The sequence below is a fragment of the Podarcis tiliguerta genome (assembly GCF_965153285.1).
Source record: "Podarcis tiliguerta genome assembly, chromosome: 4".
NCBI lineage: Eukaryota > Metazoa > Chordata > Lepidosauria > Squamata > Lacertidae > Podarcis > Podarcis tiliguerta.
In genome coordinates this window covers 66,539,692-66,560,259 of record NC_139537.1, presented here as the reverse complement: position 1 = coordinate 66,560,259, position 20,568 = coordinate 66,539,692, and the positions used below count along the sequence as shown (strand labels likewise).

The 20,568-nt window shown below is 40.3% G+C and overlaps 1 protein-coding gene across 1 annotated transcript; it reads right to left on the bottom strand.

Annotated features, from left to right (window-relative positions):
* Positions 1-19: 19 nt before the first annotated feature.
* On the bottom strand, positions 20-9,343 carry PNPLA4 (patatin like domain 4, phospholipase and triacylglycerol lipase; the record flags this gene model as incomplete). The annotated part of the gene is given in 7 exon segments (XM_083439024.1): positions 20-49; positions 52-143; positions 4,704-4,770; positions 5,772-5,819; positions 5,821-5,907; positions 6,109-6,192; positions 9,164-9,343. Coding segments are annotated over 7 exon segments (588 nt in total).
* Positions 9,344-20,568: the final 11,225 nt, after the last annotated feature.

The window sequence follows — 20,568 nt, the reverse complement described above, 5'->3', positions numbered from 1 at the left end:
AATTTCCGACACACATAATCTATTCAAACCAATTTTCCTTTAGTAAAAAAAATGTATGGCATCATCATATCCTTCCTGGTATAGCGATACCATCATCATCTGGCTCAGTGGGAAAAGAGCCTGGTGGAGTCTTGCAAAGTTCTCTAAGGAAAAAGACAAATGAAGGATCGGGACCATTTCTTTTCTCTGGGCTAGTTTTCCTTTGAGGTAACATATCCTTAACTATAGCAAGTTTTCTTGAAGGGCGGTATCCAACACTTACTGTTTTATTATCATTTATCTGGTCCTTCTTCCAAGTAGCTCAAGTCATGGCAAATGGGCTTTATCACATATTTCCCTCTAAAAGTAAAGTGGGTGACCATAGTAACAGCATGGCAGTAAAATCAGGCCATCCAGAAAGATCAGGGTGGTTTCAACTTTAAGGATTGTATACTTTGGATGTTGGTTATCATTAAAAAAAATATCCAGCAACCCTAAAATTAGAAGACCAAGGGCTGTGAATTTACAACTGCCCTCATCCAACCATAGATGCTTGGAAGCACTTATGGACACACCATTATGACCATGTTCATGGAAGGACATATGGTCCACTGCTGCCTCCCACTTCCCTCTAGTCACTTCCGTCTTCCCGTCTCCTATTTACCCGATCTCTCAAACAATTAGCCTTCTGAGAAGTTACCTTATCCAATCTTCTAGCCCTGGGACTAAGAGGCTGTATACTTTCCAGTGAGGGAGATTCAGCTAACTCTCCCCCTGTTCTGTCTCTTCTTGTTATTCGCCTCCTGAGTCTGTCCAACTCCCGTCTTCCGAACTGTGACCAGGTCAGTACTACTCTCCTGCTCAAGTGGAGCCCCAGAATCCTTGTTCTGAGCAGGGAGAGAGAGGGGTTCCCACCACTCCTCATCAGAGTAGTACTCCCTAGCCTGATCCCTGACAATGAGTGATCACCAAAGCAGAACAGCCTCATTTGCCTGCTCATGAATGAATTGATCAGTATCCGCCAGTGTCATGACACTGATCTTCATATATCATGATTTTTACATAGGAGGACAACAAAACCACCAAGAATACAAATGTGGACACAGAAGTGAACTATAATCTGATGACTGTTTTCAGGAGTTCCTACGTAAAAATTCTGATTTATAAAGGTCCATGTCTCACATCCATGTTTTTACACTATGGCACTGGTAGGAAGCACCAGTTCCACACTTTTTAGAGTAATGTCAATGGGGGCAGATGCAATCTGTGATTTGATGATGGATGGGCAGGTGAAATCTGTGCAAAAAGATGCAATTTCAAAAACAAAAAAGCCAACCCACACATTTTAATGGATTTAATCCCTCTCTCTCATCTATCATCTATCTATCATCTATCTATCTATATCTATCTATCATCTATCTATCTATATCTATCTATCTATCTATCATCTATCTTTCTATCTATCTTTCTATCTATCTATCTATCTATCATCTATCTATATCTATCTATCATCTATCTATCTATCTATCTATCTATCTATCTTTCTATCTATCTATCTATCTATCTATCTATCTATCTATCTATCATCTATCATCTATCTTTCTATCCGGTATTCCATTCGTTCTCCTGACTGGTGGGGTCATTCTTTCCTCTTCCTTCCTCCCCACAGTCACACCATTTCCCTTCCTACAGCATCTCAGATTGCACCTCCCCCACTCTCTGCTGTCAATTTAGCAGCTCAGGTCCCAGTCTGAGCCTTGAAAAGCACACTGAGTTGAAAGAGGAAGTAGGAAACATAACCAGTCTTCTGAGTGCCTCTTTCAGCTCTATGTACTTTTCAAATGGGGAGTAAAAAAATCATAACCATCCTTGCCACCTAATAACAAAAGGAGCAGTGAGGTGGGCAGGGACTCAGAAGATCAGCAGCATCATAGGTACCATACTGGCAAACCTTCATTATAATATAACTAGACTCTTAGGTTTTTTAATTGTCGCTGTTATTTCTAATCAGAACAGTCTGTTCCTAATAAGACAAAGCCAGCCCTTAATCACTGGTGTTGTTTTGAGTGAGTGCAACGTCTTGGCTTCAAATTAACATCAAATTTGTAATGCCATGAACATACAGAATGCAAATATAGCAACAATATTTCAAAGATGAAGACATTGTTTTCTGCCCAAACTCTTGATCTTTTTGGATCCAGCTCATGGCTTAGGTACCCTTTGGATTTATTTCACTTCAGTTCTGTGTATATAGACAGTTCAGAACACCACACACCAAGTCATGACGAAGTTTCCTCCAATTTGCTAAAGCCTTGCATCTTCCTTGTGCCAGCATTTGAGTGACTGAAGGGGCTTCCAGATGGAAGTTCACAGTAGAATCAGTACTACCTCACGTATGCAAGTTTTTTGGTATACAAATCTAATAAATAAAACAATACTAATAAGGTAGAACTGGTACTGCTTCTTGTTTTTTGCAGTGACAACACCACAACAACATCAAAATGCCAGCATAAACATTAAAAAAATCCAGATTTGCCTTATTGCAGAAAATTCAGTAAGTAAAAATAACCTGTTATAAAATCTGAGGTCAGTGTTGGGGTGGAAGCTCATTAGCACATTGTCTTTGTATAGTGATGTTTCCAGTGGGTGGTGTTTTATACTACACTCCTACTTCCACCCAAACTCCCTGCAGCCATTTTGTTTCTTGCAGCCCAAACAATACAAACGTCTATTTCCGCCAATGGCAACTTGCTAAGGCACGTTCTAATTTCAGCAATCCAGTTAGGCGAAGTTGTGCTCTTAAGAGCTTCACATAGTAGAAGTGAAGGATTACCTAAGACCCTAATCAAAATACATGCATGGGGCTCAAAAGGTATTTTGATACAGAGGTCTTGTGAAGACCTCTCCATCCCTCTTGTGCAAGCCTTAATCAGATAGATAGATATCACTCTTGCACAATATCTCAGTATTTTAAAAAAAGTGAAAGAAAAAAAGGAGAATAATTGAAATGGATATTCCATGAAGCCCATCTCCCCCACCTGAAAAGCATGATGATAACTGAGAATGATAACATTGATTATTGCACATTTCCAGGATCTTCTAAAGAAACGTGCATCTCCAGGCAGAGGAATACTTGCACACATGCCAAGAACAAAACAAAAAAGCAGAGGGGCAGGGCCAGATTGATTGAAGTGGGAAACAAAAACCATCCAGATACATTCTATCAACCTCTGTCTCATTATTCTACTTGTGCTTGTCTTCTGTTGATCTATCAGCCAAGTGCATGCCATGCAGTCAACTGTTTATTTGAAATTACATGAATCTAGGATCTGCTGTCACTAAACTTCAAAATTTCCCTTTGGAGATGCTAATCAGATACAAGATTTTGCTGCACTTCCAAATGAACCTTTTTGTGTGTGTGAAGAACACCTTGCTTCTTTACCCCACTTTCCCTTCTCCATCCTCTCAACGCCATTCTTAAGGTGCCCCTGAAAGTGTTTATTACCTATTGAGTGCTGCAAGCTGTGTGAATGATTCACTGGAAGCCATCAGAGCGTAACAAGAGCTTTTATGATTTGGTTGCCAACAGTGCCAATAAAGCATAATGAGTTTAGCAAGATAACTGACTTCCTAGGCAGCCAAAAATTAGAACTGACAGACAGGTCCAAATCAGAGGTCGGAGCCCAGAGATGGTGGTCGTATTTATATTTATTTTATTGTTATTTTGACTTAAAAGTTCGATAGATAGCCTTAAGTGGAGCAGTATATAAGCAAGACAGGCAACAGTCTATCCCACACACATCACCGTAAGCTAAGCTGAATGGCAGAATTTCCTACATCAGGATTGCTTAGCAACTCCCCAATGCCTCTTCTCTTTGTTTACAATCTGTGGCTTCTTGACGTCCATGTGATCAAGGACAAAACTTCCAGAGCGGAATGAGAAAAGAGTCCTCCTGCAGGTTTAAAGATCCAAAGCTGCAGGAGGAGAAGTTTCAAAAGTCTTCAGGAAGGGATGGTGAGCATTAATGGGCCAGCAGGGATCCAGCTGAAACTAGACAGGGTGACCCCCCCCCCCCAAGAAGGGAAAAGCAGCCTTGGGTGTTTCAAAACTCCCTATCTGTGGCTGCAACAGTAGCAGGGATAGCTTAACTCTCCATTTAAGATGCTCCCTCATCCCCCCAGAAATAACATTTACTCTGCTTTCTCTTGCTGCACCAGACCCTCAAACGCACTCCTTAATAATTCATAGGCTATTGGATTTGGAGACATTATTTCTCGTAATCCACACACATATATTACAAGCAGGAGCGATATTGTGAAATAGGGTGTAGTTAAAATCCACTTAAAAGAGGCACATGAAGCATGAAGACTAAGCTTAATGGAATATACACCTGCAAGTAAATTCAGGTATCTAAATCTATGTAACTATGCTGCGCTCATTCATTTTAGAGGGCCTGGTGTTGCTTCATCAACCACACAAAGTATAAGCGGATGGGTAAATGAATAAAGGTCTGTCTTTCTCATCCTCTAAACCATCATTCAGCAGAGCACTCCAGCCTTGCAGAGGACCATTGCGACAAAATCCCACTTTAAAAATACCATTCGTATCTGAAGATTAGCAGGCCAGGTTAGCTACAGGGGTGTCAAGAGTTATGCTGTGGCTAAAGGGGCATCTCTTCTGATTAAGTAGTCTATATATTTTTCCTAACTAAAGAAGAACATACCCTCCAACGATTCTAGGTTCAGGTAGGTAGCTATGTTGGTCTGACGCATATAAGGATCTGGTGACTTCTGTTTCAATGTATCTGAAGAAGTGTGCATGCACACGAAAGCTTATACCCAGAACAAACTTAGTTGGTCTCTAAGGTGCTACTGGACAATTTTTTTAATACCCTCCAACATTTGTCAAATGAAAATAGGAACATCCTATTCCATTCCCTTCAGCATTTCTCCTGCAAAAATAAGGACATCCAGGGCTTTTTTTCAGTGGGAAATCACCAGAACTCAGTTCTGGCACCTCTCAGGTAGGTGCCATTGCCATTCTAAGAGAAAGAGGGAGGCATTCATGGTGAGTTTGTGACATCTCTTTTTTCTAGAAAAATAGCAGTGAGGAAATCCTATTCCATGCCCTCCAACATTTCTTTGATGAAAATAGGGACATCCTACAAGCTGGATGAGCATTGTGATACATATACCGTATTTTTTGTTCTATAAGACTCACTTTTCCCTCCTAAAAAGTAAGGGGAAATATGTGTGCGTCTTATGGAGCGAATGCAGGCTGCGCAGCTATCCCAGAAGCCAGAACAGCAAGAGGGATTGCTGCTTTCGCTGCGCAGTGATCCCTCTTGTTGTTCTGGCTTCTGAGATTCAGAATATTTTTTTCTTGTTTTCCTCCTCCAAAAACTAGGTGGGTCTTATGGTCTGGTGCGTCTTATAGAGCGAAAAATACGGTAGATGTCTCTTGCTTTCTTGGAATGATTATCAAGCCCTGTCTTGGCCTTTTGTTAGCATTTTGTTCTGACATAAGAACCAGTTCTTTTACGTACTTACAAAATCACAGGGGGAATCATTATTTTTAAAGGAATAAAATAGGGCCAATTGTGGGCATTGCAGAAGCATTAGATCATGCAGTTCTTACTTTAAACAGGTCAGCAGTCCTTCTTGAAGCAACATAGTTACTCAACTGAACTGAATGACGAGTTCTCAGGACACAGTTAATAAAAAACCAAACACATAGACCCTGGAGACAGTCGTTCATTTCCATTTATAGACGTGATCTGCAGCTCTCCTACCTTAACAAGATCCTCCCTGGAGGCAAAATTTGAAAGCAAATGATTTTTTTCCATTTTTAGCACTAGTGACTGATACAAAGAGCCGATTTTCTGCTATCTCATGAGCATTAGGAGGAAGAATTGAATCAATGCAGCCCCTACAGAAAAATAGAATGATAAACATTAGTCAGCCTTAATAATTAAACACCATCTAAATAATTTAGGAAGGATGGAAAGCGCTGTTTCTCCACAGTTATTACAAGACGCCATCCACACAGAATCCTCTCAGTAGCATTTCTCTGGGGCTTTACATGAAACCAAATTTAAGAGGATATTTGTAAAAAGAAATACCCAACTAAGTTTTGTCATAGCTTGGTGTTAGTGGTCCAAAGTGTAGTTTTCTAGGATCTTCTGCAAATTCATAGGTATTTTTGGTACACTCCTGAAAAAGTCCCCCCCCCCCTAAAAAATATAGTTATGTACAATGCTATTTTTCTATTCATTTCTTACAAACCCTACAAAGCAAAACATATTTCTGAAATAAAAACATTTGTACCATCATAAGCTAGTTGAGTGGGGAAGATTAGGCAGTTTTTGTATTTGTTTTTATTACCATTGAATCCACATTTCTTAGGACTCTCATGATCAAATTAATCTGCAAAGAGACACAATTTCATTTATGCTTACCTACAAATCACTACCTTGGATGGAATGTTTAGTGACACCTGAAATTCTAGTCAGCCAAAAGACCATGTACTGAATGAGAAACTCTTATCGGATCCTTCACAAGCAAAGAACATCGTTGAATAGACTGAAAGAATCATGCAGATTTAAATCACAGAAAGCTGTGGGTGACAATTTTCAGTTATTTTTAATGCCACAGACTAGGAGTTGTAATTTACTAAGATGAATGCTCATTAAAATGCAAAAACAGCTTAAACAGCTGCAGGTAGCATATGGGCAATACCCACGACAGTGGAAATTTAAGAGAAAATTAGTTAAACAGCAGTGATTTCCCACCCTTGCAGAAGCCTTTGAAAGGGTGTGACCAAGGGTACTGGCAATGGCCTGGGGAAAATATGAAACAGAGAACCCAGGGTGGTAGTGTGTTTTTTAGATCAAATGGCAGGTTCAACAGATGACTCCTGATCAGATATAAACTGCTGTTGGGCTTCAGCGAGAACCAGCAGCAGTAAAATTGAGATAACTGAAAGGGGAAGAACAGAAACTTCATTGTACTGCGATTTAAAGAAAATGGCATTTGCCTTGAAATGCAGTCACAAACATTGTTAGCACGTACTGCAAGCAGCACGTTCCATAGAGTCACTGAATTGCTGTGTTGTTAAAAAATACATTTCTAATTATAGATGCTGTATTTAGCAGTTCTGATTTCTGAAGCAGATACTGAAGTTCCACTAGTGCAGATAATTATCATGAACCCACTTCGTGTCAGATTCATTGAGATTTATATTCTGTTGCAGGGGTTGGTGGATTGTTAGGGTAGATTTACACTGAGAAGTCGCATTATCAGGATGTGAATCGAAATGTTCCCTTAGATGTGCGTCCCATTGAGCTTATCAGGCAGAGTCCATGTTGGCATGCCTAAACGCAATTTCCCGCATTTCTTTAAGGGAAAGATATACACAAGGGGCAGCTTCTTAAGCAGCTTTGCTACGGAGCATTTGAGCAAGGAGGAAAATGTCTGCCCTTACTACAAGCATTGTGTGGTGGTCAATGGAACACCACAGTGTGCAAGCAAGCAGTTCGCTAGCTACGATCACTGGCATCAACCGTACAGTTGCAGGTTGATTGCTCTCCCTCATCTCCATCAGTTTGCAGGACCAGCTGGTGGTTCACACTAGAGCAGGAGTGGGGCACCTTAGGTTCTAACGATGTGGTTGGACTACATCTCCCATCAGACCCAAGAGAAGCCACAATCCAACAATATTGGATGAGCCACAGGCTCTCCATCCCTGCTGGCTTCCAAGTACAGTGGTACCTCGGGTTACAGGCGCTTCAGGTTACAGACGCTTCAGGTAACAGACTCTGCTAACCCAGAAATAGTACCTCGGGTTAAGAACTTTGCTTCAGGATGAGAACAGAAATCGTGCGGCAGCAGAGCAGTGGTGGTGGGAGGCCCCATTAGCTAAAGTGGTGCTTCAGGTTAAGAACAGTTTCAGGTTAACAACGGACTTCAGAACAAATTAAGTTCTTAACCCGAGGTACCACTGTATATGCAAGGTTGTGGGGCAGAAAATGAGAAGAATCTGCAGAAACGAAGAATCTGCTTCTAATCTTCCTGGCTTCTATGAGTACCTTCACACCACTGTGAAGATCTGTGATCCACCTTGAGATCTTTTGATGATTATGTGTATATATGTATATGTGTGTGTGTGTGTGTGTGTGTGTATAGGTACCCCTGCCCGTTCATCTCGCTCTATAGGCCGGGAGCCAGCGCTGTCTGCAGACACTTCCGGGTCACGTGGCCAGCGTGACAAGCTGCATCTGGCAAGCCAGCGCAGCACACGGAACGCCGTTTATCTTCCCGCTGGTAAGCGGTCCCTATTTATCTACTTGCACCCGGAGGTGCTTTCGAACTGCTAGGTTGGCAGGCGCTGGGACCGAACGACGGGAGCGCACCCCACCGCGGGGATTCAAACCGCCGAACATGCGATCGGCAAGTCCTAGGCACTGAGGTTTTACCCACAGCGCCACCCGCGTCCCATATATATATATATATATATATATATATATATATATCATCATCATCATCATCATCAAAATATATGTGTCATAGATAGCTTTGCTTTCTTAGTTATCTCTAGCTACCAATTAGGGAAACTGAAAATGACAAATCAATAATTACCAGGAATAAGCAATTACAATTACTAATTACTAATAATGTTTTCATTATTTTTACAAACAGATTGTGCCTACATTGGCCAGTGCCAATTCCGCTAGCTATGTCAGCCTATGTTGCCTTTGACACAAAATTAAACAGGCTATAGTAATTTTTTAAAAGGCGGCGGGGGAAGGGGGAGACTGTTGTTTGGAACTACATGACCGATCGTCACAAATACTTACTTCTGCATACATACTACAAAGTAACCGAGTAAGAATTAGAAAAGTACTTGTATAGGTAAAAAAAAAATATTCACCGTCACTGCCCATTTCCCCACATATAATCTTGCAACACACAATATAGGCAAAAGGGTGACAGTAAAAGATAAGAGTATGTTTCATAAATCTATTACTGCTCCAAAATGTTTAATTTGGAATATGCTAGCAAAAGCATGTAGCTGCACTGTAGGTGCGCAAGATACTGGTCATATTATTATGATTTCAGTTGATAGCATCCCAAATGAGTAGATTTAAGCTATCTTTTAAAGATTTGCAGGTTCTTTTTCAATTACCTCTATATTATCGGGCACCGTTAAAAGAACAGTGGCAGTCACAGATCCTGAAGAAGCTCCTGCAAAGGCCTTCACAACCTCCAGTAATTTCTTGCCATGTTTGGAAAGAGCAAATGCTGCCCCCAAGTGGTATATCTCTAGAAACCCACAAGCTGCAAAGAACAAGCTGAGGTGATTCATTTTTGCTCTGGGAAGAAAGTTTAGAAAGGATTGTGAAAGATTTTTCAACACCCCCCCCCCAAAAAAAAAAAAAAAAATTCCACTCTGATGTGTGACATAAGGCTTAGACTCATCAGGACATTTTTCATCTTTAAAAGATACAATTAAGTTCAGCTTCCAAAAATAATTGGAAACTTGCGTTAATACCTTTGAGGCTCTTGTCAGAGGTGCTTTGAAATACAATTTAACAAGGTGTTACATTTTTTTCTATGTCTCTAACTGTAACTTTATTTTCTATCTTTAAAATTCACTCTGACAATTTACTTTCATATTCTACTGTAAGACTAAACCAGTTCTTACTCATACCTCCAACCACTTAGCTGCTTATTCAAGCAGGTGTCTTAAACCAAAAAAAAATGTAAATACTTGCAGTCATTACCCAAAATATTTCGGTCATTCAATTCCTTTTAAGCATTTATATTGAACAACTAAAGTTGCAATCGCATATAAAAGTTTCTGGGAGTAAGCCCCACTGAATGCAATGGGACTTACTTCCAAGTAAAGATACATATTAGGGGGCTGAATGTCACATCTATAGAGAGATGTAGCTTCTCACCCATGGCCCTATTTTCATGATGTTTCTTTGAATTAAAAAATGCTACAATCAGCATCTTGTACAAAATTATAATGAACGTTTTCTTATTTAGATTAACTGGAAGACACAAAAGTTCTCGACTCTGTCAGTATGACAACAAAATTATAATATGGTAACATAAGGGTTTCTAACAACTTCCATCTAGAAAGACAGGAATCTTCATCTAATAAAGAAATCAAACATGCTGAGTTGGTTGGAAGAATCAATTAAAACTGATCCCACTTGCTACTAAATATTGCATAACTGGCAGTGCAATGAGACACTAAGCATGTTTACTCAGAAGCAAGTCCTAGTGAGCTTAGTGAGACTTATCTGAAGACAATGAGGTTCACTTCTATCTTTATGTATTGATCTTTGCAAGGCAGCTTAGGGTTTCTGCATTTTAGATACCACCTACATCAGCCTTCCCCAATATGGTGCCCTCCATATGCAGTGGACGAGATGGTTGGACAGTGTTCTCGAAGCTACAAACATGAGCCTGACCAAACTGCGGGAGGCAGTAGAAGACAGGAGTGCCTGGCGTGCTCTGGTCCATGGGGTCACGAAGAGTCGGACACGACTAAACGACTAAACAACAACAACATATGCAGTGGCCATTAGCTCTGGGGTTGATGAGAATTTTATCTTTATGGTTCCAGATTGAGAAGGCTGATCTAGATTTGAGGCTGGATTCACATTTTCATTGCAGCATGGAACATCTAATCTTTTCAGCTGTGTCAATAGTGAAATGCCCTTGTGTGCAGGTACTGGCTGTTCATTCATAAGAATGAAAAGCAGCCAACATATAGTCAACATTAGTTGGATCACAGCAAATAAAATGAAGTCACAGGCTGGAAGTAGACTTTGGGCAGCCACCAGAAGTACCTCTCTCTTCCTACTGATAGTGATTACCAATACAAACCACTGTCATATTTCAATTCCCACCCAGCAAGATGGGACCGCAAATTGTGTGGAGTGGCAGCAAATTGTGTGGAGTGGCAGTGGGAAAACTCATTTGTGCGATGACAAAGCATCATGCATTTCACATCAGAAAATATTAGGATAAGAGGAGGAGTCACAGAATGGCCTTCATTAAGGCACAAGATCCACTACCTTAGCTTAGAACAAAAATTGAATGGCTGGCCAGAAAGCTAGAAATGGAGTATTTTGTGGGGGCGGGGTCAGATAAACTCAAAATAACAGAAAGTTCAAAAACAACATATTCATCAAAAAAATGTGAAAATTTCCTGAAATGTCTGAGCAAAAGTATTGTAGGTCTCCATAAAGTCACTGCATATTCCAGAATTAGGAATATGCAGTATTAGGTTGTTGGAGCATCTATATTTGCTTGCAGTACTACAGGCGTTTCCGTGTGCTGCGCTGGTGCAGGCTCGCCAGAGCAGCTTCGTCATGCTGGCCACGTGACCCGGAAGTGTCTCCGGACAGCGCTGGCCCCCAGCTTCTTAAGAGAGATGGGCGCGCAATCCCAGAGTCAGTCACGACTGGCCCATACGGGCAGGGGTACCTTTACTTTACCTTTTACTACAGTGGTACCTCGGGTTAAGTACTTAATCCGTTCCGGAGTTCCGTACTTAACCTGAAACTGTTCTTAACCTGTAGCACCACTTTAGCTAATGGGGCCTCCTGCTGCCGCCGCGCCGCCGGAGCACAATTTCTGTTCTCATCCTGAAGCAAAGTTCTTAACCTGAAGCAATATTTCTGGGTTAACAGAGTCTGTAACCTGAAGCGTATGTAACCCGAGGTACCACTGTATTTCTATTACTATTGCTATTAATTAATTAATTAATTAATTAATTAAATTTGTATACTGCCCTATTCCCATAGATATTTCTCAACATAAACTTACAATATAAAAAAAAATGGTGCAGGTTTACTTTTTCATTAGATTAAAAAGATGGATGAAAAGGTTGGCATTCCCTATTCTAATTCATGTGAGTTCAAATTACCAGCAAAGAAACGTGGATTAAGGCAAAAAATATAAACTGTGATGAGAGAGGGGAGGAAGGGGGAGAGGAAGGCAGCTTTTGGTTTACGCTTCTCTCTAAGTCTCCAGATACCATTAGCTCAGAGAATATAGTAGTCTACAAAAGATATGTAAATCTAATTAAGTATATCTTTATATTTCCTGTAGCGAAAGCTGCTGCTTGTATTACCAAAATCCACTAGAATAATAAGCTTTTAAAAATATATAATTTTCCCGATGTAATCCACTTACCGCTCTGTCTTCTGCACATTTTTTTTTCAATCCAAAAGTAATATAAAACAAATGCAGAAATTAATCATTTTGGGCTGCATTGTGTTTCCAAGATTAATTGTCTGGAATTACACTAACAACATTAGGCAAGCATGGGTGCTCAACCACATCATGACTTTCCGAGTCTCACCAGCATAAATAAAGTCAAAGGCAATGGTGATGAATGCAGGAATCCCTGGCAAATGGCCGTCCAACTTCTGTTTAAAAACCTCCAATGAGGGAGACTCCACCACCTTCCGAGGTAATCCAGCTCTTACCATCTTACCATCCTAATGTTTAGTTGGAATCTCCTTTCTTGTAATTTGAATACATTCGTTCGGGTCCTACCCTCTGGAGCAGCAGAAAACAAGCTTGCTCTCTCTTCCATGTGGCCGCCCTTCAGTTATTTGAAGATGGCTTTCAGTCTTGTCTTCTCCAGGATAAACATCCCTAACTCCCTCAACCATTCCCCATAAGGCTTCATTTCCAGACTGTTTATCATCTTGGTCGCCATCCTCAGCATACGTTCCAGCTTGTCAACATCCTTCTTAACCTGTGATGTGCAGAACTAGACACAGTACTCCATGTTGGGGAATCTCAACACCATTCTGCATGTACATTTATGTATTTATTTAGTACATCTTGTAGCCTACCTTTCTTCCAACCTGGAATCCTGTGGGTGTTGCCTATGTGGTTCCCAGGCAGTCGTTCATCCATGCCTTGACCAGACTAGACCTGTTTAACTTCAGCAATGCTTGGGCCTAAGACCCCAAAGTTGATGTCCAGGCCCAAGAGAGGCAAGCTTTGCCAGCATCTCTGTTAAAAGGGTACAGATGGGGCTAAGGCATTTAAAGGGGGGGGGAGCCCAAAGAGTCCAAACCTACAGACTTTATCCTGACATGATCCATTACATTCTATATAATATCAGGATCTGAGGGTATGTGAAGGTTGTCGGAATCTCCACTTGGCCAAGCTGATAAAGCTCATCTTCCGGCCGAGTCCTTCGGAATCGCCCTCCGACGAATAATTAACTACCTGAGCCTCTGATAAGGCCTCAGGCATGTTCCCCCATTCAACAGAGTTTCACAGCAGCAGAAGTGATGAGATTTATGGCTACATCGCTATGCTTTATTTCTTACTATGCAGACAGCAAAGAAATATACATCCTCTCTCTATGAAAGCCGAGAGCAACTAAGCAACAAAGGAACAAAGGAACAGGAAACCCACTAACGTCACATCCGTCTGCCTTCTCCCATGAGACTTCCAACAGCCTGGACTGCCTCTGGAATGTAAACAGAGTCCTGTGACTCTAAGCAGCTGCTCAGTGGCAAACAAAAACTAACAAAGCTAACACCCAGCTGAAGCTAAGGGTCTGGGTCTGGTCATTGTCTGCATGGCTGACAACCATCAAAAGCACCTTCAGGTACTCTGCCTCGGGTTCCATTACAGAAAGAAGGCAGCGTATAAATGTTAATCAAGCAATCAAAAAATAAAATGTGCCCCAAATTCACAGGAAGCACTTCATCTTGAAGTAATGAGCAAGCATACCCTTCCAAAAATTTTGAAATATTGTAAATCAGCACAGATGTTGATTTTTTTTAAAAAAAAAGTAATGCTGATATCGCTCATCATTTTTTGTATAAAAACCCAAGAAAGATCAGCTTCCAAAAGGAAATGAACCATTACTCTCTTCCATGTAAACACAGTTGAGATCAGGGAGCAGAAAATACCACTGCTTGTTTCCACCATTTTCCTAGCTTAATTAAGATGAAATATTTATATGACATTAATTAGTTACAATTACTTGGAAGCATGCTCTTTTCTAAACAGAGTTGTACAATAATGCACTATGGAAATCTAGAATTAAACCCAGCCAAGTAGTCAGTCCCCATGCAAAAAAGTGTCTGTTGCTGGGCTGTACTACTTCTTTAGAAAATGTGGTGAATTGAAAGATGCAAACATTCATTTCCTCCACCTGCAGTTTGAAATGATAGAGTCCATCACCTCCTGCCCACCCCCCTTCACGTTAAACAGCAGTATATATAGTCAGGGCGAAAAGCAACACTTATGAAATTATAATTTATAAGTTAATAGGCATGATTCTTGAGACAGACTGCAGACTAAATTAACCATGTAACAAGCAAGTAAAGCAATATGTAAGAGAGAGGTAATGGAATAATATGAATATTTTATGTGGACAGAAGGGGGGAACGAAAGAAGACCTCAAAAAAAGGAATTGGAAATGCCTATTTTAAAACAAAAAACAAGACTGCAGAAATATCACAGGGAACAAATTAAAACTTCATGTGCTCTGCATGCAAACTGCAGCCTATTAAGCTATGAAGATAAAAGGAATTGTCAACGGATAAACTGAATAAATCGGACCATAGTTAGAAAAAGACCAAGAAAAATATCCAAAGGCTAACCTGTCAATAAGGTTCAGTTTGCACATTATATTTTTAGCTGTACAGTCCTGCCTCAGGGTGGATAAACACACATCTGAAGCCACTGCTGTCCTGAATGAGAGTGCAGATTCTTTTGCCTGCTTTTACAGGACAACACAAACCTATTCTGGCTCTCTCACATTACTGCTGAGGGAGATACCATGGTGGGGACATAGAGCTGTGTCCAACAGAGTCATCCTGTTAGCATAATAATTTTTGCCTGTAGGAGGCTCCCTTGACCTCTCCTCTCCCTCTCCTCATGCACCTCCCTGTTCCCCTCAAAAGAATCTCTTCTGGGGTTCCCTCAACCCTCTGGAGCAATTCAGGGGGAGATTGGGGAAGGACATGCTAAGAGGGGAAGCCCAGTTCTGCAGGCAAAAGTCCCTATAACAACAAGGTAGCTTTGCTGGATACAAGCGTGTCCCTACAATAGTCTTTCTCTCCGCTGCAAAGTGAAATATTGAGAATACTTTGTGGTGTCCTGGAAAAGAGGAACCAATAGTAGCAACCTTAATCAGGATTGTAGTGGTTTCAGAGTTTCATTTCATTTTCATTTCACTTTTAATTTGTATACCACCTTTCTATAATAAAAGAATCGTAGAACTGTAGAATTGAAAATGCTATACAGAAGACAATTTGTGTATAGGTGAAGAAGCAACAGAATATACAAGAAAGGTAAATCATCTTATAACAATCCAATCCAGTACAGATAAGTGATAATAATAACTTAATAATAAATTTAATAATAATAAACTACTTATATCAAATAAAATAATATTCAGTAGTCCATTAGAATATAATAGTGCACAATTAAATTAACTCCCAAAATAACAGCAAATAATAATTTAACAGAAATTCACTCTCAAGCATTTCAATAAATCATTACTAAATTATAATCAATAAAAATACAGTGATACCTCGGGTTACAGACACTTCAGGTTACAGACTCCGCTAACCCAGAAATAGGACCTCGGGTTAAGAACTTTGCTTCAGGATGAGAACAGAAATTGTGCTCTGGCGGCTGTGCTGCTGCAGCGGGAGGCCCCATTAACTAAAGTGGTACCTCAGGTTAAGAACAGTTTCAGGTTAAGAACAGACCTCCAGAACGAATTAAGCTCTTAACCCGAGGTACCACTGTAACAGCAAATTTACAGTATACAAAATACAATACATGTGTGCTTATTCATTCCATGGTTTAGCATTACAGCCACAGCATTACAGCCACAGCAAACCAAAGGCAGCCATACTGTCTTCTACTCTAGCAGAGCTTGGAAGCTTTTGTTTATATTTTAGACTAACTGCAGCTTGTTGTGATATCTAGATCCAGAAAAACTGCGGTTAGTCTTAACTACTGCTGGTGGAAGCAACCCAGCATCAAACCATAGTTTATGAAGCTGACTAGTTTTCACGAGCCCTTGCTAATATAAACCCCCACTTGAGATGTTATAATAAGCCTCTATTAGTCTAAATTGGAAGTGAAAGTTTCCAAGTGCCTCTTTGTGCTCATATTGGGGGGCGGGGGCGCTAACCACATCTTGTCCTCATAATGTTAAATCACAGTTTAGTGTGATGTGCTAACTAGCCCACAGTTTGTTGCAAAAATGTAGCAAAGAACAATTTTTAAAAAAGATTAATCAAGAAAAAAATTTCATTCTGTCAGTCTGTATTCACTCCAGAAGTACCCTGGCTGATATCTTCAATATTTTGACAAGGTACCGAAATATAAATTTTAAGCTCATTGATACAGGGGGTACAGTGGGGGCGGAATTCAAACTGTCAGAATATTTTAATAAGGAAAACTGAAAACTAATGTAGACATCTGACAACAACTCTGCGGTACTGCAGTACGCTCACATTTATTGAATAAAATTAAATAAAATTAAAGAACAGCTTCAACATAAAATAGAACATTGGACTTGAAAGAGAAACTGAAACATTTGAATCTGAAGGTTTTTCATCTAATCCAGCAAGTCCAGCATTTGAATACCCTTTGCTTCCTAGTAAGCATCTCAAGCTCTTGTTTAGAAAATGGAAGCTAAATACTTTGATCATACAAATCATCATAAATCCAGAAACTATGTCCACCATCTGTCCTTGGAATGCACGAGGATGGATTTACTGCAACATTTACTTAGTAAATCATGGCAAAATGAAAGGTGATAAACGAAATGAAACAAAAAACAGAACCACAAAGATCAGGACTAATTTTGTTTCCTTGCAATACCCATCAAAGAGAGAATTCCCATCTTCATAAAGATATTTATTTACTTGTCTAGAGTGCAGCTTCTGCCAATGTATTCAGTCAGAGCAGTTAGTCAAACAAAATATTTCTGAGTAAGAAAGGTCAAAGATCACTTGACCACAACGGCAGACTTCTCTTGAACTGTGACTCAGGGCAGCGAAAAGCACAATATTGCCTGGCAAAACACCATTTCTAAACAAGACAATTTTCTTTCAGAGCAATCCTATCCATGCCAAATGTCGGCTGAGGGGAGCTATGAAGAAACAAAGGGACATCTCCACCAGCAGGGAGCAGTCATTCTGAAGGCCCTAAATACTCTCATGAAAACTCTGTGGGCAAAAATATAGTTCCACCAGTGCTTCCATGGCACAGCCAAATCTGGAACGTTCTAGAGTTTGCTAGATCCACCAAACCTTTGCTCCTCAACTGTACTGGGTTCCTTGAGAGTGCCAGCCTGAAGCCAATGTAACCTTTCTTTAAAAGGTGAGCGGTGTGGGTGGAGGAACCTGCCTTCCCATACTAGGAAGGTTTTGGAAGTGGCAGATTGTTCTTTACTTAGGATTGTTCTGATGTTTAGTCAGGAGATTTGGACTAAACATTAGGAAGAACTTTCTGACAGTCAGAGTTGTTCGACAGTGGAACGGTCTCCCTCAGAAGTTTGTGGACTCTCTGTCCTTGGAGGTTTTTAAGTAGAGGTTGACTGGTCATCTGTCATGGATGCTTTAGTTAAGATCCCTGCATTGCAGGGAGCTGGATTAGATAACCCTTGAGGTACCTTCCAATTCCACAATTCTATGATTGCAAGATGATTATGTATTTGAAACACCTTGAGCACACATAAAAAGCTAGCTATTGTCTATTGAGAAGGAAAATATTCAGTAAACAGCATCGGGACAATGTTCCAGGATTTCCAAATAGTGATCAGTTTCAAGGAACATCTAGGAAACAGCAAAAAGAAAAAGTTGGCAAGCATTGATAAAAGCCTGCCAACAGCTTTCCTTCAAAGCCCTGAATTTCCACTCCGTTGATGCATTAAAACATAAGCTCTTCTAATAAACCTATTGAGACTAATTTTCTTGACTTCAGCATACTCTGAAGAAGTCCTAAAAATACAAGACAGTTGCATTACCGTATAAAACTAAGCACGACCCACACAGGTTACTCAATGCCACCTGTCCAGCATATTGAGCCAGCTTTTTTTTTCTTCCATAGAATTTACATGAAAGAGTCAATTAATGGCTAGGCTAGGGTAATTGAATAAAATATGAAATGTGGCTGGGGGTGGAAATCAAGTTGCAGATGGTGGTGGGGAAATAGGCTGGAAACCTATACATATCTATTCAGAAGTAAGGTTTATATTACCTAAGGTTGTTTTATATATATAACTGACAAATTCGATTTGGAGAGTTAGAAATCCAACTGAAAAAGACTTTACTTTTTTCGCAGAGGCAAACTAATCATTTGTGAGAATCGGCCACCTATGGATATCCAGAGACTTGGTTCCTAAAGTGCTAAAAACTGAAATTTGCCCTAAAACTTGCTCTGACCATAATGCAGTTTTTGTGGAACTGAAAATGTTCTTACAGGGTTCCTTCAGATGGAGAATGAATGAAGATTTGTTGAGGAGTACTCCAATTGTAAATAAAGCTCAAAAAGCCCTGAAGGATTATTTTGAACTTAATGACAACCAGAGAATGGAAACAAGGGTTATTTGGGATGCCAGCAAAGCAGTAATGAGAGGATTCCTCATTCAGCAAAATTCAATTAGGAAAAAGACACAGAATGAGAAAAAAGATAAAATTTTGGAACGACTAAAAGACAAAGAAAAGAAGCTTAGAGGAAACCCAAAGAATTTGCAGATACAAAAGGAAATTAAAGCCCTTCAGAATTAAGGTTTATAGAATTCAGTTAGATTTACTGCCAGATACGTTTTTATAGGATCAAAGCCCGACACTCCAATCCAATGCAGAATCCCATCCCACTCAAAAATAACTGGGGTGAATGAAGGAGACTCACTTCTGAGTAGACATGCATAGGATTGTGCTGGAAAACTAACTGAACTGATTGGAACCGACCTCCAAGTAGGGTTGTGCGTGACAGAGCCATTAAAACACAAAATGCTGCAACTGTGCCTGATAAGACTGAAGCAATATTTCAAATAAAGGTCTTTTTGCGGGGGTGGGGGAGCAGAATTCTGAGACACTTGTTTTGTTTAACTCTCCCTCTGTGGGGCTGCCAACTATTTCCCTGGTGCCCACAGAACTTGTGATCTCACCCTTTTGCTGATCATGTTGTGGTTATCTTTTTCTGCCTTGAAAAGTACACAGAGACTAAGGAAGAAGTTGAAAGAGTGACAGTCCTTCCCACTTTCAACTCTATGTACTTTTCATAGTGCATATTAACTCTATTGGAGATGACTTTTACCCAGATCAAAGTTTTCGTGTCCACATGGAGGGAGTGCTGATTCAGAACAAGGGAGAGGGAACTGAGCAGAGGAGGTAGCAACCATGGAACTTGCTCAAAAATCCATGGTCCTTAAAAAGTTGGGCATCCCAGTTTCGTTTTTTAAGTGACACACTTTTTCATCAGTGTACACTGAATACCTTCCATCTCATCTTCCATCACATGGTGCCTTGGCTGTTTTGTTATTGATTGCATTGCCTTCCCTAGACACCTATCGCTTTATCCATTATCAACCATGCATTCTGAACGTGTGAGACCTATTCATGCAGCAAGAGAGGTCATGAATACCCTAGAACACCAAATAAAAAAATAGCAAAGCAATCAGGCAACTCTTTTGGGTTTTGCTTTTTAAAATCAACAATCTTGAAGCTGCAACAAATTGCTAAATTTGCATACACACCTGCAATGGTCCTAAATATTATCATATCATACGGAATAAGAATAGAATATTTTTCTGCACATAAACAAAGAATTCTTATAAGAAACACCCAACACTATTTGATTTTATTTAGGTGAACACAGTATATCGTAATCCAGATACTAGTATCATGCACACAGGTATGTATGCACACAGAAATGCTGGCATTAATTTGCAAGTACATGTCATTGATAAAATGTAGCTGATTTTAATTATTTTGAATCCTGATAGATGGCAATACTTGTATGTTTATTAACAGGCACTTTTGTGGGATTTTATTGGAATGTGTTTCAGCATCTTTCTACATCCACTTGCCTCATCTGCTATAGCTATACGTTTTATTTGCGAGCCCACACGCTAAACCCTGTCCTTGGAGCCTCCCCCCCCCCCAAAGAAAGAGACTAGACACCAAGGTTTGGGTTGAAATTAGGCCACAACTTTATTGAACTTTGGCCTTGGCTTTGGAAGGTATCCCTCTCAGCCCACCGGGGTTGAGGATGTGCAGGGTCAAACAGGTGCTGTGTGAGGGAACTGCAAAGCGTGAACTTACATAGCGTGCCCACGCACTTACACAGCAAAACCTGCCAATGCAGGGGAAATTCCCTCCCGGTTCTGAATACAGCAACCATTTTACGACCATAGCAGCGCCTGCTGACCTGGAACACAAAAGGTTAAGCTGCAAAACAAGAAAAAGGTGACAATAAACCCAAATTTATTATTTAGGGAGGGTTAGGTGGGTGATCCTGAAAAAGAAGGAAGAAGAATGAGCATTGGCCGAAGGATCAGCCCCA